General features: G+C 41.6%; 1 protein-coding gene across 1 annotated transcript in view; it reads left to right on the top strand.

The window, feature by feature from the left end:
* cachd1 (cache domain containing 1) overlaps window positions 1–14,182 on the top strand; it is a 93,126-nt gene that overhangs the window by 53,836 nt on the left and 25,108 nt on the right. The window contains exons 5-10 of the mRNA XM_074634911.1: window positions 5,051–5,177; window positions 7,432–7,576; window positions 7,740–7,956; window positions 8,142–8,291; window positions 11,987–12,271; window positions 12,666–12,815. Of these exons, the coding sequence (XP_074491012.1) occupies window positions 5,051–5,177; window positions 7,432–7,576; window positions 7,740–7,956; window positions 8,142–8,291; window positions 11,987–12,271; window positions 12,666–12,815 (1,074 nt within the window). The remainder of the gene's footprint in view (window positions 1–5,050; window positions 5,178–7,431; window positions 7,577–7,739; window positions 7,957–8,141; window positions 8,292–11,986; window positions 12,272–12,665; window positions 12,816–14,182) is intronic.

The following is a 14,182-nucleotide window of genomic DNA, read 5'->3' as shown; positions in this document are numbered from 1 at the left end:
CACACATGGTAAGATTATTACCAGTTCCCTCCAGGAATTTGTGATTGTATGATCGCAAGAATTCAACAGAATCGAACCGATCCCTGTAACTTCTCAGAGTAAGATCCTGTAAGTTTTTAAAACCCTAAAATATTTCTACAAAAATTGTATTAAAAATGATTTTTACCAAGAACTGCAGTTTTCAGCCTAAAAATAAACCATTTCATAACCGCATTTAGCAGCTACAGTCAAATAAAAATCCATCTCCAAACTCCACTAACACCTTTCCTTTCAACTACATAGGGGAGGGCTGTATTTCCCTATAGCATGTCTTGTCAGATAGTGCTTGCCCCATAGACTGTATTTAAAGAAGGACAACATGTCAGCTCCCCAAAAGTGAAGCCAAAACATCTGGATCACTCCCTGGTGGCTGGCTACAGTATAAGTCATAAATCCACCTTGCTAATTATTGCTCTAATAAAAAAACAAAACATTTAAGTCACCAAAACTTAACTATTTCTACTCTAATACCTAAACCCAAATATTTGGTTTGCAGAGCTCGTTGACGGCGCAATATTACATAGTAGGACGCAAAAGTTTACCTTGTAGACTGAAATTCAGGGATATAAAACATTACGTAAGCATGTTCAACTACCTGGTTAACTTACTGGAGTATATTGTAAAACAACACAAAATTGTCGCAAATTGAATCATTTTAGGGGTGATAATCCCAAAAGAACTCTGTAAGATCCTGGAGGGACTGCTTAAAGACGTCCTTATGTTTCAAATTAAGTGCTTATTGGATCATCAAACAGCTCCTGAAACCTCCGCCCTCACCACACTGTTCAGACGTCAGAAACGGGGTCGCTGCGTCACAATTTTTGTAACTTTCTAAATCTGAAAGTGTGTGCTGTTATCCCTATTTGTATGATTAAATTGCGTCTCTCTATGATGCTAAATTTTTCGTTTGTAACAGATCATCACTTTTGCCTCGAGGCGTGTTCAGAGGACACTTGATACAAACCAGTTTATTTGAAGCATACTAAACCCTTTACTCCATTGCACCCTGGATATTGCACTTGCCCCCATCTTCCTTCCCTTTTTACAGGAAACTTCCAACTTCATTTGTTCTTTTTCTGCCCCCCCCCCCCGCCCGCCTCCTATTTTTTCCAGGCGTCCCAGCCTGCTCCTCTCTCTGCAAACCATTCATAATGACTGCCATTCATAACACGTCACCATCAGCTGGGTGTTATTTTCCTTGCAAGCCAGTCACGGCGAGTTCAAGTTACCCCTCTCGTCTCCCTGTCCCTCACACTCAGCCCTCCTTGACCCCCACGTTCCCAGCGTATTCATTCTCTCTCATTTGTCTCAGCCCAGTCTAAACAAGCAGCTACAGAGGGGAAGGAAGGGGGGAGGCAGCGGGTGAGAGAGAGGGATAATTGAGAGGGAGAGAATGATGAATGAAGGGGAAGAAAGGAGGGGTGAGAGCTGATTGAAATTGAGTAATTGTATCAAGAATGTATTGTATTCTTTCCATCTTCTCTCCTCTTATCTTCATTTTTACTTTTTTCTGTGAGAGGAAGGGGGAGATAGGAGAGAGATGGTGGATGTGGGAGGCATCAATAGTGATACCAGCAGGTGGGAGTGAAAAGACAAGTAGATGAGAGATGACTGGCAGTGAAGTGCTGTGGGATTAGAGGACTAGTTTGATCCATCTTCTTTCTACCACCCATTTTTACCTTTTTGCAGCCTTCCTGTGCAATTTCATCCATTTCGGAGCATTCCAACTTTTCCAACAACTTCAACCCCGACTTCAAGTTGGAGTACCACTGAACACTTGTCACATTGACTTGCATTCTCCATGCCAAGTTGTTTGGCTATGTGTGTGACCTTAAATTTTTTAGTTTACTTGTCACGCTGCAAGATCTTGCTTCATTTGCATCAACTCAATAGAACTTCAACTAAAGTAAACTGAATTTAAATGAATTACGGCATACTACTCATGTTGTAAACTGTGCACGGACAGATTTTTATTTTTAAAACCATGTGATGAGAGTGAAAATGTAACACCACACGTAGGGCTGCACAATTAATCAAAATAAATCGCAATAGGGTCTACTGCAATTTTCAAATCCTAATTAAATATTGTTATCCGACAGAGATGTCCTGGCCTACACATCATATTCTACAGGCTTAAGAAAACATCTTTGTTTCGGTACAGATCCCGCAAATATCGCACCATAATCATTTTAGTGTTTTTCAATGAAAATGAGAATAATGATGTAAAAATGATCATTCTGTCTAATATCGCAAATCATATCGCAACTGCAATATCAGTCAAAGAAAATTGCAATTCGATATTTTTCAAAATCCTTCAGCCCTAACCACACATGGCGTGCAGAGTCTCACTATAATCTAGGTATAATCTGTTTGTTTATAAGACACGCTAACACCGGGGCTCTATGGATGGCGAGGTCGAATAGTGTATTGCCCATGCTTTCGGTCCAGCACTGTGGTCCAGACTAAAATATCTCAACTACTATTTAATAGATTGCTGTAAAATTCTGTTCAGACATTCATGGTCCCCAGAGGATAAATCCTAATCTTTTTGATGATCCCCTGACTTTCCATCTAGCGCCACCAGTCGGTCCATTATCTTGTGAAATATCTCCACATCTACTGGATGGATTGGCACAAAATGTACAGACATATATATGGTTCCCAGGCGATACATCCTACTGACTTTGGTCACTTTTCCTCTAGTGGCAGCATGAGGATGGGTTGTATTAAGGTGGTAGGAAATGGGTGTCATTTGGGTCCTTTTTCTTGGCTTGTCCATCTGTTTCTGGGAAGATCTAAACACTGCTGGCAGAGTGGAGCACTGTAGCCTGACAGATGTATACAGAGCCCTTCTTCCACTGTCAACACAACCGAGTGTTTCCTGTTTATATGAGCCTCATAGATGGATGGAGCGACCGGGCAGGGAGGATGTATGATGGGCGACCGCGGGGTGTGAGAACCTGCCGTGTCTCAAAACTAGTTCTTTTGCCAAGTGCATGTAGTCAGAGGTGTGTTTTGATGCTGTTTATAATGTTTGGCAGTTTGACGGTTTCACGGTGTAATTAATCTATTTGTATATATATTTAATGAGTTTTGGATTTTAGTGTTAGTTGAATATTTGACATATGATTTTCCACCCCTCCCATAGAAAAAAAAAATAGTCTTTGGCTCGTAATATTGCTGCGAGGTTGGAAAAGGCCAAAACAGGTTGTCGTTAGCAGGTGATTAATTCAATGTGATCACAAGCCAAGAACCACATTTAGGAACCATTTAGACCCAGCTGTTGTGCATGAATGGCGGTTAGCATGTCTGGCAAAGACCATAGACTTAATTAACTAGATATTTGAAATCCTACCCGTCTGTGGAAACCTCCACCCGAATAATAACAAATAGTCAGCTAAATGGCAAAATAGTTGGTGGATGTGTACAGCTGCTAATGACCTGCAGAAACCACAATGAATATTTATTAGATGTAACAAATTAAACGTTATACAGTAATACCTGGTTAAATCAAACAAAACTTTCTCTGAGGAAATATTACATTTTGGACTGAATATTATAGATTAATTTCTAGCCAGAAACAAGAAGTAGCCATGTGTGGCTATTGGCATTTAAGCAGAGACATAAAACAGAAAATCAAATTGCAGTTTGTTTCATAGCCCTACTGTATATCTAGAGTTTCTCTCTGATTTGCATCCTGACAAGATTTGTGCTAGATTATATTGAAAGGATTAGTTCATTTACTGCTTGAGGGTTTGTCATGGTTGCTTTGCATGTCTGTATTTCTTAAGAAATCAATTGATTTAACAGCTGCATTATTGTTTGATGTTACTATAATAAAGCCTACTCTGGTGGCCACGCTCTGTTTCCTCTGTTTTCGCCCGTAAAGTTTCTATTTGTGTCTCTCCAACTCCCTCCTCCCTCCCCCGCCCCATCTCTTTGTGAAAGGCCGTTTTGTGTTGCAGTGAGCGGAAAGGAAGTTGCTGGCTTTGTGATGGGATCTCTGTGAAGATACTGTTGACTCTGTGACCCAGTAAAAAAAATCTGTCTGTTAGTGTTGAGCAAATACTTGGGCTCAGTGTTTCTGCAGAGGTTGTAGTTAAGGCTGTTATTTCAGCTCGCCCTGCAGTCACAGTTGTGACACACGGATCGAGTTCCGGTATCCAAATGAGAGACGTTCTGTATACTTGGCAGTAGTCGAAGAGTTCAAATTTACTTCTTCTTCATCCAGTTAATTTATTCTATGAGGTGTGAATGGGGAAATCATTTACATGTCTATACTTATTTTGTATCAGAAAGGGCGGTATTTAACTCCTCGTCCTGCCTGAATAGGCAGGTTTGCATAGATCTGAATTAGGTATGAAAAGGCCAGTAACAGAAGGCAACTGTTTATCAGAGGGAAAGTTTACAGAAGTTTATTAGGCTCGTTCAAGATGAGCCATGCCTGCTCAGAATCGATCACCGCACAACAAAATGCATGCTGGTTAGTTAAACATATACAGTGATAACCTCACAAGATCAAGGCAGCCGCAGTTTTTAAAGCCAGGCGTCACAGTTGCTCTCCGCCGACTGCAAAACATCAGGGCATGATGAGAAATGCCTGAGAGCTTATTGGTTTAAATGTTGGATCAATAACATGATGGTCTGTTATTAGCTAGCTCACAGTTAATGTCTGTATAGTACGCCACCCGTCGGCTTGGTGTGTCAGGGCTAAGATGAGATAAAATCATGTGAGAGGTTTCTCTCACCTACTCTGATTCACACAGGAATCACAGTTAACCCCTGAACTTGAAAGGTCTCAATCCTGAAAGAGGTGAAAGGTTAAATCTAAACAAAGTGAAACTCTCAAAAGTACAGAATTCCTTACTTATTCATGTTTTACCTTTCTTCCATCCTGCCTTTCCCACTTCCTTCCTTGATCTTTCTCCTCCCCGTTTCTCTCTCCCTTATCTCCTTTATCCTCCCCTCTTTTTTTTAACATGCTCCCTCTCTGTCTCTTCCCTCTATACAGTGTTAGCAGACAACCTGAAGTCCAACCCGGGGATAAAGTGGCAGTACTTCAGCTCAGAGGAGGGCATCTTCACAGTCTTCCCTGCCCACAAGTTCCAGTGCAAGGGAAGTTACGAGCACCGCAGCAGGTACGGACTGACTTCTCCTTTTGTTTAACATTTATTTTATTGTCGAGCTCAAGGTTAAAGCCAGACACGCAGTTTGCCAACTGATATCACTCGCCTGGCAAAGTATCAAAACAGGCTGGCTTGACGTCAAAAACACATCAACTTGTTCCTCCTCCCTTACTCCTCCTCCTCACCCCTCCTCTCTGTCAGTTGCTGCGGGGTGGCCCAGAGGCCATGTTGATGGCATGCTGCCCTCACACACCCTGACCACACATAGCCTTGACAGGAATGTGACTCTGTACCACGAAAGCCTGTTGGAATTTCACACCTCCAGTGTTGTTGTTTTTTTTTTGTTTTTTGTGGCTACAACCGAAAGTCTTTTCTTTCTATATTATTTTGTCTCTCTCTTGCTTTCTGTTGCATTTTTGCATGGGGCTCTCACTTTTTTTTTTATCATGTCCTTTGAATTTTTTTCTTCTGGCTGTTCCAGTCAGTGAGCTGGCATACAGCCATGAGAGAAATGACGTTACTTGGCTTGCTTCAAGTGTGAATGAGGCTTTGTGAGTACATCGCTCCCTCTCCACCCTGTGTTAGTGTCTCCTTGTCCAGTAGACCACACACACTGACCACCTACCCTCTGCACCCCACCAAGCTGATCATAATACATGAACACTGACACCAATTATTGAAAACATACCTCAAGATAATAGATTAAGATCTACTTTTATTCCAACAGCAAGCCGACAGTGGGCACATACGGAGTCTGCTTTTTGTGGATCAAGCGTTTATCATTTTATCACAGAGGGTCCATGATTTAATACTACATACTGTAGCAGGACGTTTATTATGTTACTTTAGTTTTTTTTACGTGACTATGATCCTACAAGGCCTGAAAAGCTGCTGAAATCTTATTTTGTAATTTTAAAACATGCAAGCAGTAACTGAAGCGTAAGATTCCTTTTCTAACTTTTGAAGCTTGAAGGTTTCCCAGACAGTTGCGGGAAGTCGGACACTTTTGGTTTTGAATAAATAACTCTGCAATGACAGCGTGACATGAAGAAAGTGTTGAACCTCCACCAAAAATAGCAGAAAGGGAAGGGGATCTCTTGTGAAAACTGTAGCTGAGTGCAGAAACTCTGACAAAAGCCACCCAGAGAGACAAGGGATGAGGAAAGGGTGAAAGATAGCAGATACATGAGACACGGTAAACAGTTACAGTTAGCTTACAGGAAACTACATTTGTTTGTTTGTTTTTTTCTTTTCTTTTTATTGCAAGACAAAAGACAATTCATTAACAGAACAACAAGAGGATGACAAGAACAGTGAATACAGGCCAGTTAGCACACTTTTGCCATGGGATGAGAGAACCACGCCAGATGCGTGGGTGTGTGTAAATAAGTAATAAAGGTAATTTACTAAGAGAAAGCATAGGGAAGTAAATAACTAAATAAATAAATGAGCAATGAACATAATTCATTCTTATAAAAATAATAACACTTATGATAATTATAACATTTATAACAATAATAAAGGGGGCGCCGCCCCGTCCATTGGCAGCGAAGGACAACGGGGGCACCGTCAGGGACCTCCAGAACGGGTCAGCAGGGTCAGACCGGCAGGATCAACCGGGTTATTGTTTCATTTTGTACTTTGAAATTGTATTTATGCATTTATTCATTTTCTATAAATATACACATACATTATTTCTTTCTTCTTCTTTTTTTGCCTGATTGGCCCAGCTTTGGGGTGCCCCCAGAGTGTTATTGGAGAGGGCTGGCCCATTGTTGGCATGATCCCTTAAAAAAACAGCTCCTAGACCCAAGGGAGGTGGCCTGTTTATCAGGGATGGACCGTCATGTCATTTAGATGTGAAAAGGAGGAATAAGTTGACCCGGCCTTCCTCCCCCCTGCCGCCTGCTCCAGAGAGAACCGTCCTAGTGCCCCGAGCAGAGCCCCAGCCACCAGGGACCGGGCGGGGCACGGCCCCGACATCCTCATGTGTCAGAATTGTTACTATTACCCTGAGGGAATGACATTATGGTGGCGGAGGGGTTTTAGAGAGATGGAAACAATGATAAATAAGTAAAATGCAAACAACTTTAGAAAAAAAAATGAGATTTGTTTTTGCACTTATTTTTGCATTTTATTATCACTGTACAAATGCTGTCACAGTTTGTGTTAATATTGTCTTGGGTTGAGGATTGTATGCGTATTACTGTGTAGTAAAATTTCTGATCTTGACAAGCATGTTTGTTTTGTGCATGTGTTCCTGCAGGCCTGTGTATGTGTCTGCGGTGCGTCCCCAGTCTAAACACATCGTGGTGATGGTGGACCACGGAGCGTCTGTAACTGACACCCAGCTTCAGATCGCCAGGGACTCGGCACTGGTCATACTCAACGCCGTAGATGAACATGACAAGGTTAGTGAAAGGGAATACACCTTCTCTCTCTTACCTTGCTTTATTAAGAAGAATACATACATAAAAAATGCCAAAATGTTTTGGAAAATCAAAAAAGACATTTTCAGTGTTACTCCAGCTAACATATTTTTTTTAATTTTATCTCATTATCGCTCCTCCCCAGATCTCCATTTTGTCAGTGGCTGAGACGGTTCGCTCCTGTTCTCTGGACCAGTGCTATAAGAGTCTGCTCTCTCCAGCCACCAGTGAGACCAAAAGGAAGATGAGCACCTTCATCTCCAACATTAAGGCATCTGATGCTGCCACACAGCATGCAGCAGGCTTCCAGAAGGCCTTCCAGCTGCTCCGAAACACCAGCAGTCTCTGCAAACACAGTACAAGTAAGAAATCGCGAAGTTGCGGTGACGCTGCATATTAGGAATGTGCACAGTTGTTGGTGTGCTGCCTCAGAGATCGATTCTAGCTCTTGTGCATAAGTTTTATGGGCATATTTTAATCAACTCTCTTGTCAATTTATTTGATATTACTTGACATGAGTGTCGTGTTTGTCTCTGTCTTCTATCAGCCACAGACATGGTGATCATCCACCTGTCGTCAGGTATCACGTCTCGAGAGTCGTCAGAGCAGGAGAAGAGAGCGACGCTCAGTGTGGTCAGAGAGGAGAACCGACACCTCAACAACTCGGTCATGATCCTCACCTACGCACTCATGAACGGTAGGTCACTCGTATTTAAGGCTGGTGGCTAGTTAAGGGTGGTTTCACCTAGATTTTATGTACCCACAATAAAACATGCTGTTTTTTTTCTCCTGCGAGACACTATTGCAGCAAGTGAACTGACAGTAAAGATAAAAATGAACACAAAATGCAAATGACCTGCTTATTTCCCTCAACAATAATTGGTTAAACCTGAGTATCTTGCTGCAAATGGAATTTTTAAAATACCATTATCACAGAGGTTTCACTGCTGATTTGTTTTTTATCCAATTTTCACCCGTTTTTTTTTTTTATATTAAAAAAAAGAGGAAAAGACATCAACTAAAGAAAAAAAATAAGATCCAAAGGGGCCCTACTTGTACTTTAACTAAGGCTGAAACCAACATTTTACTTACAATTTGGACTTTCATTAATTTTTTTCAGTGTAAAAACACACTTTCACAGCGTTTTGAAGTGTCTGCTGTGTATAAACTAAATGAAGTAGCCTGTAGCCTTCTCGGTTAGCTCACAACAACACTTAGTTGTACACGTATATTATTGTTTTACTTTACTTGGGTATTTAGAACTGCAGCCTCTTTTGGAAATAAAGCACAAAACAGTCACTGAACACCATTCCTTGCCCTGTATTAGTCACATATTCTTCACATTCATTTAGATTTGATTTGATTTTTTCTTGTTTTGCACATACAGTATCTCAGGCTTCATTATTTTTTGCTCTACTTGGAGCTGTTTCTGTGTGTTAGATATTCTTTCTCTATGTTCTTGGGTACAATGTGTTCAAGAGAAGACTGAAGGTTAGAGAGGTGCTCAGAAACCTCAAAGGCTTTTTCTGCATGTGTGTGTGTGTTGGTGTGGTGTGTATGCTTCCTTTTCCTCTTTCATTGTCCTTGTCCATCCATCTGCCTCCTCTGATTCCCGCCTCCCTCTGCAACACACACACACACATACACTCACCTCCGCTGCGCATGCATTAGTCCACCATTAATACAAATCGTTTTTGCATCTGAGAATGGAAATTAGGTACATCTAAGAGAGGACAGAGTGAGACTTCAAAGGGCATGCTGCTCACTCTGTGTGTGACTGACAGAGGACCTTGGCTGTTTAAAGAGCTCCATGATGAAAAGGATGCAGAAATCTATCATCCTCTGAGTTTATTAGCATTGCATATCCAAAAAAACATTTGTTTTGTTGCTGACGCTGTTGCACACAGCTGAAAGGCCCACTGTGGGTGCGCTTGTCTTATTCCCTGCATCCCCTGCCAAATGTGAAGTGCTGATTGTTCAAGGAGATCAGCAGTCCCTCGGCAGCATAATGCAGAGTTGTGTGTGTGTTGATGAGATGCCCACCTCCCTCATCAAAACTGTGTATGGTAGCCTGAATAACCTGCTGAATAAACTGTCAACTAGACATATGGTTTCTACCCTACACGTCGATCATTACCTGTGTATTAGTCACTGTATTTTGCATACAACTTTTTGATTTAAAAAAAGTTTATAAAAATGTCAGAAAATACTGAAAAATCCCAGTTACAATTTCTTAGAGCACATATTAATGTATAAAATGGAGAAAACTAAAAAATCCTTGCATTTGATCAGCTCAAACAACAAATGTTTGGCATTGTTTTGTTCATTGAATCTGAAGCTGGACATACTGTGATTCAAAGCTCTAACTCTAAGGAGTAAATAGTAAAATAGTAAATTAACTAACGTGTCTTCCTATCTCGCAATTCCTTTGTGTCTTGCTCATTTACAGTTTCTAATGTGTCCACCTTTTAAAGACACTTCTTTTTAATTTAAAGATGCTTCTCTGTCATTTCAAAATATGCAGAAAATGAACCACACTAAAATCAAACCCACTCACACAAAAGTAACACATGCTCTTATTGGCCTGAGCATAAAGGGCCTCTCAGCCCTCCAGATATCCTCATTAATATTAACATCACTGCTTCAATAATGTGTGTGCAATGATCAACTTACATGTGCAGGGTGTGTTATTGTGGATAAATGTTCCCGCCATACCGGCCGTACGTGTGATTAGCACACTTTCAGCCGGGGAAAGTAATTTCCTCTAACGGACAACATAACAGCTGATCTAAGCAGGACCCTGACAGGTTTTTCTTCATGAGTTGTGTGTGCTTTTGTGTCAAGGGAAGTGTTAGTAGTAGGGATATAAGGAAATATGGCAACAACATAAAAGAGGGAAGATTTCAGGTCTGGACTGCTCGAAAATAGCTTGTTTTGCATTTTTGCAACCCAAGCTTGGACACAAAGTCACAGGGATTAGCAGCTTGTTTAATATACCGTTTTTATAACTTTTTACCAAAAGTAAAACCTGTTAGGGGTGGGTTTCATAAATGAAAATAAAACTTAGACTCTAAGTAGAACTTTTAGGTATCATTACACACACATGTTAGGTCTTTTATCTGACCTACCTCCTCTGAAGTAACTCTCAAACTGATGTTTTTGTTTTCTTAGCTTGGTAGTTGCTCCAGTATTGGGAGCACAGCACACACAGATTGAGTAAGTGGGTGATGATGGGTTGATTTCCTCGAACACTGATGTCCTACTGTAGTTAGAAGTGATGAGGAACGAGGAAGCACAGAAAGGATGTGAAAGGTTTGCTTACAAGAAAACCTCACAGGGTCTCTTTTACGGTAGATATTTTATTAAATCATTATATTTAAATCATTATACCTATCCTAGAAATGTGAATGGGTACTCTCTCACGAATTAAAGCGAACAGAAACCAGTGCTGTCAGCAAACTTTCTCCTTTGTGTTTGGTTTGACATTGCCACCCATGACGACATTGCCTCCCGTCAGTCGCCCAGCGTGATGATCAGCAGAGCCTTGGCATTAGAAAGGGATTCGGCTCTAATCCAGTCAATGATTGGATACTGGCAGACATTTGTGCTCTATCCTTCCCAATAGGTTGTGGGATGCCAAATGTTCCAGGTGACAGCTGAAGGGGCCGGCCATGATTATCCAGTCTCCTCCAAATAACCTTATGAGGCTTGGAAAGGTCGAGTCTGAAGAGTGCATCAACGCTCAGCTGCATATCTTCCGTAAAGCGATGAGGGATTTATTCATGTGATGATCTCTGAGCTTCACAGACGACAATTGTTGTTTGGCAGATACGCGGGATTGAACTAATAAAGCTTAAAGAGATCACGACGCTGGTTCACAAGTCAGGGCCTGCATGTATGAAATATCTCTGCTGCTGATGCCAAATAAGTTAGGGAAATCCATGTGGCAATGTAAAGTATGTGCTTTGAGTACCCATCCCGTTTAATGCAAGCCTCTTGCTGCGTAACTACCTGAATTGTATGAGTTCTCTAAATATACCTCTCATTTCAAAGATTCTTGATGAAATCAGCCGATGTTTGGTGGCAGAGGTGTGATTTCTTTTCTTCGGCTCCCTGAGGGTTTTGTTTTTTACAGCTAGAGGGGAACAAAGGGAGCAGTGGGTTGCCTTTTATAATGGCAATTTCAGTCATGCGCTCTTTAGTGAAGAGCTGTTTACTCTTTTTACCTCCTTTCAATCACTCCCTCCTCTTTTCATTTGCACAGTTACCCTGTTCAATAAGCCTCCAGCCATGCCGTCCATTACGGATTTGTTTCTTAATATCCCTGCTTGATTAAATAATAAAAAAAAAAATAATCAAACTCATTCTCCATCCCATTCTGTCCTCCTTCAGAGGGAGTAACGGGCCTGAAGGAGCTGGCCTTCTTGAGGGACCTCGCAGAGCAAAATTCGGTTAAGTACGGCGTCGACCGAATGTACGACCGTGACCGCTCCTCTATGGCGTCCTCGTCCGGATCAGCAGGAGCTTCCATGATCCCGGTGGTGAAGGGAAGCATGATGGTACTAAACCAGCTGAGCAACCTGGAGACGACTGTGGGCCGCTTCTACATTAACCTGCCCAATCGCATGATCGACTTGGCCCGCTTCAGCCTGCCCTACTCTGACCCCATGGGAGATGGTGAGTGGTTTGGACAGAGAGTCTGGACTAATATTGAATTTAACATTTGAATTTTTGGCCAAACAGCGTTCTCATGTTGAACAAGTTTAGATCATTTGAATAAAATTGAACCGAGAGAGCATAAATTAAGTCTGAGAGTCAGATGAGAAGATCGACTTTCATATCCATGAGCTTAATAAGAGCCAGCTGACAATTAGCGTAGTTTAGCATAAAGACTGGAAACAGGGAGCAGCTAGTCTGGCTCTGTCTAAAGAGACACACATACACAACCAAAGGTTTTACATGCTGAGACGGTGGCTTGACACTTTTACTAAAGAAAAACAGTTAGTATCACATTTAAACTAACGAGGTGTTGGCATGAACTTTGCTTAGATTCTTCTTCTTCTTTCTCCAGGGTTTATTATGACCGTGAGCCGGCCGTGTTACTTCGGTAACTTGCTCCTGGGCGTGGTTGGGGTGGATGTGAACCTGGCCTACATCTTGGAGGATGTCACCTACTACCAAGACTCTCTGGCCTCATACACGTTCCTCATTGACAACAAAGGTCAGTCACATAGAGGCGGGCGAGGTGGCAGTAATCAATCTACCGCAGTGCAGGAAATGGTGCCTTTTCTAACTTGTGCTCAGCCAAATGTACGGCAGCGTTTGTAACCAAGTAAAGCTTTAAATCAGGACAGCCTGTTCTCTAAATAAAGTTAATGCTGTAATAAAAGGTCTAGAGGGGATCATCAAGATCAGTCACACCCTGCGTGTTGCTTAGATTTCTAAGTCAGTAACAAAACAAGCAACAATCAGGCTAAATGTGAAAAACAAACGACTGGTCCAACAGGTCTACAAAACATTTCTGTGCATATTCAAGATATCAATCATTATTAGCCTGAGAGAAACGCTCCAAATGGTTGGAATAGTGTATTTTGGTGTTTTTGTTTCACACACAAGTGGAATTACATGTTATTTTGTCTGTTTCAACTTCCTCCACAACCATTATCCCTTATTAGACTTAATTGACATGTTTTCTTGGTAGCACTGGCACTTCTTTGGCGTTTCATTCTCTGTTGAGCCATGCCTCAGTGCGTTGCCACAGCGCAGGGCGGCAGTGCTCATGTCCGGTGTTGGTTTGTTTTGGCATCAGCTGAAGGGGTCTTGACTAAACCGCTGGTGCTGTACAGCCGTTAAGTCATGCTCCGTAGGCCTGGAGAACAGAGAGCAGCAATGATGGCAACAGATTGGGTCCCCTTGTAAACATAAACATTTCAATGTCTTCCAGTTTATTTCCTGTTCCAGTGTTTGTGAATGACAATAGCTGACAGGAAGTAAACATGGACCCTAGCTGTTGCGCAATGCAATTCTGTTGAAAGGTTCTATACTGAGTTATATTGGCTACAATAATAAAACATTGGTGACAATGTCCTCCTGCCGAGCTAATAAGATAGTATTGAAAACTAAAGATGAAAACTAGTTGTTAAAAATGGAAACTGAAATGAAATTTAAAAAAATTGTGAAGAGAAAAGAGCTTTGAGCTCTGAAGGGAGGCCTGAAGGGAAAGACTGTTAGTGTTGCAGACTTAGCGACTTTCTCGCTAGATTTAGTGTCTTTTGGAGCTTGTGCTGCTAGCTACTTTCATTGGAAAAGAGTTGACAACAATGGGCTGTTTCGGTTGGATCATTTTTTCAATCTAGTGCACTCTTGCTAGTTTCTCAACGTTACCAACCCAACCTTTAAGAGTTGAGTAGGGAGGGCAGGTATATCTGGCAACAAACACCACAATAACCAGACTTGATTTGATGTCTGGTTTTGGGGGCCTGGGAGGTGGTACTGCTAATAGAAAGCAAAAAGAAGGTGAAAGTGATTTAAAAAAAGAAGTTTGAAGAAGGGAGCAGTGAAGGACAGGTGGAAGACGTGTGGAGGAGA

Source organism: Sebastes fasciatus, chromosome 5 (assembly GCF_043250625.1).
Source record: "Sebastes fasciatus isolate fSebFas1 chromosome 5, fSebFas1.pri, whole genome shotgun sequence".
NCBI classification, from domain to species: Eukaryota; Metazoa; Chordata; class Actinopteri; order Perciformes; family Sebastidae; genus Sebastes; species Sebastes fasciatus.
The sequence above is the reverse complement of the archived record's forward strand: the minus strand, read 5'-3'. Positions and strand labels throughout refer to the sequence as shown.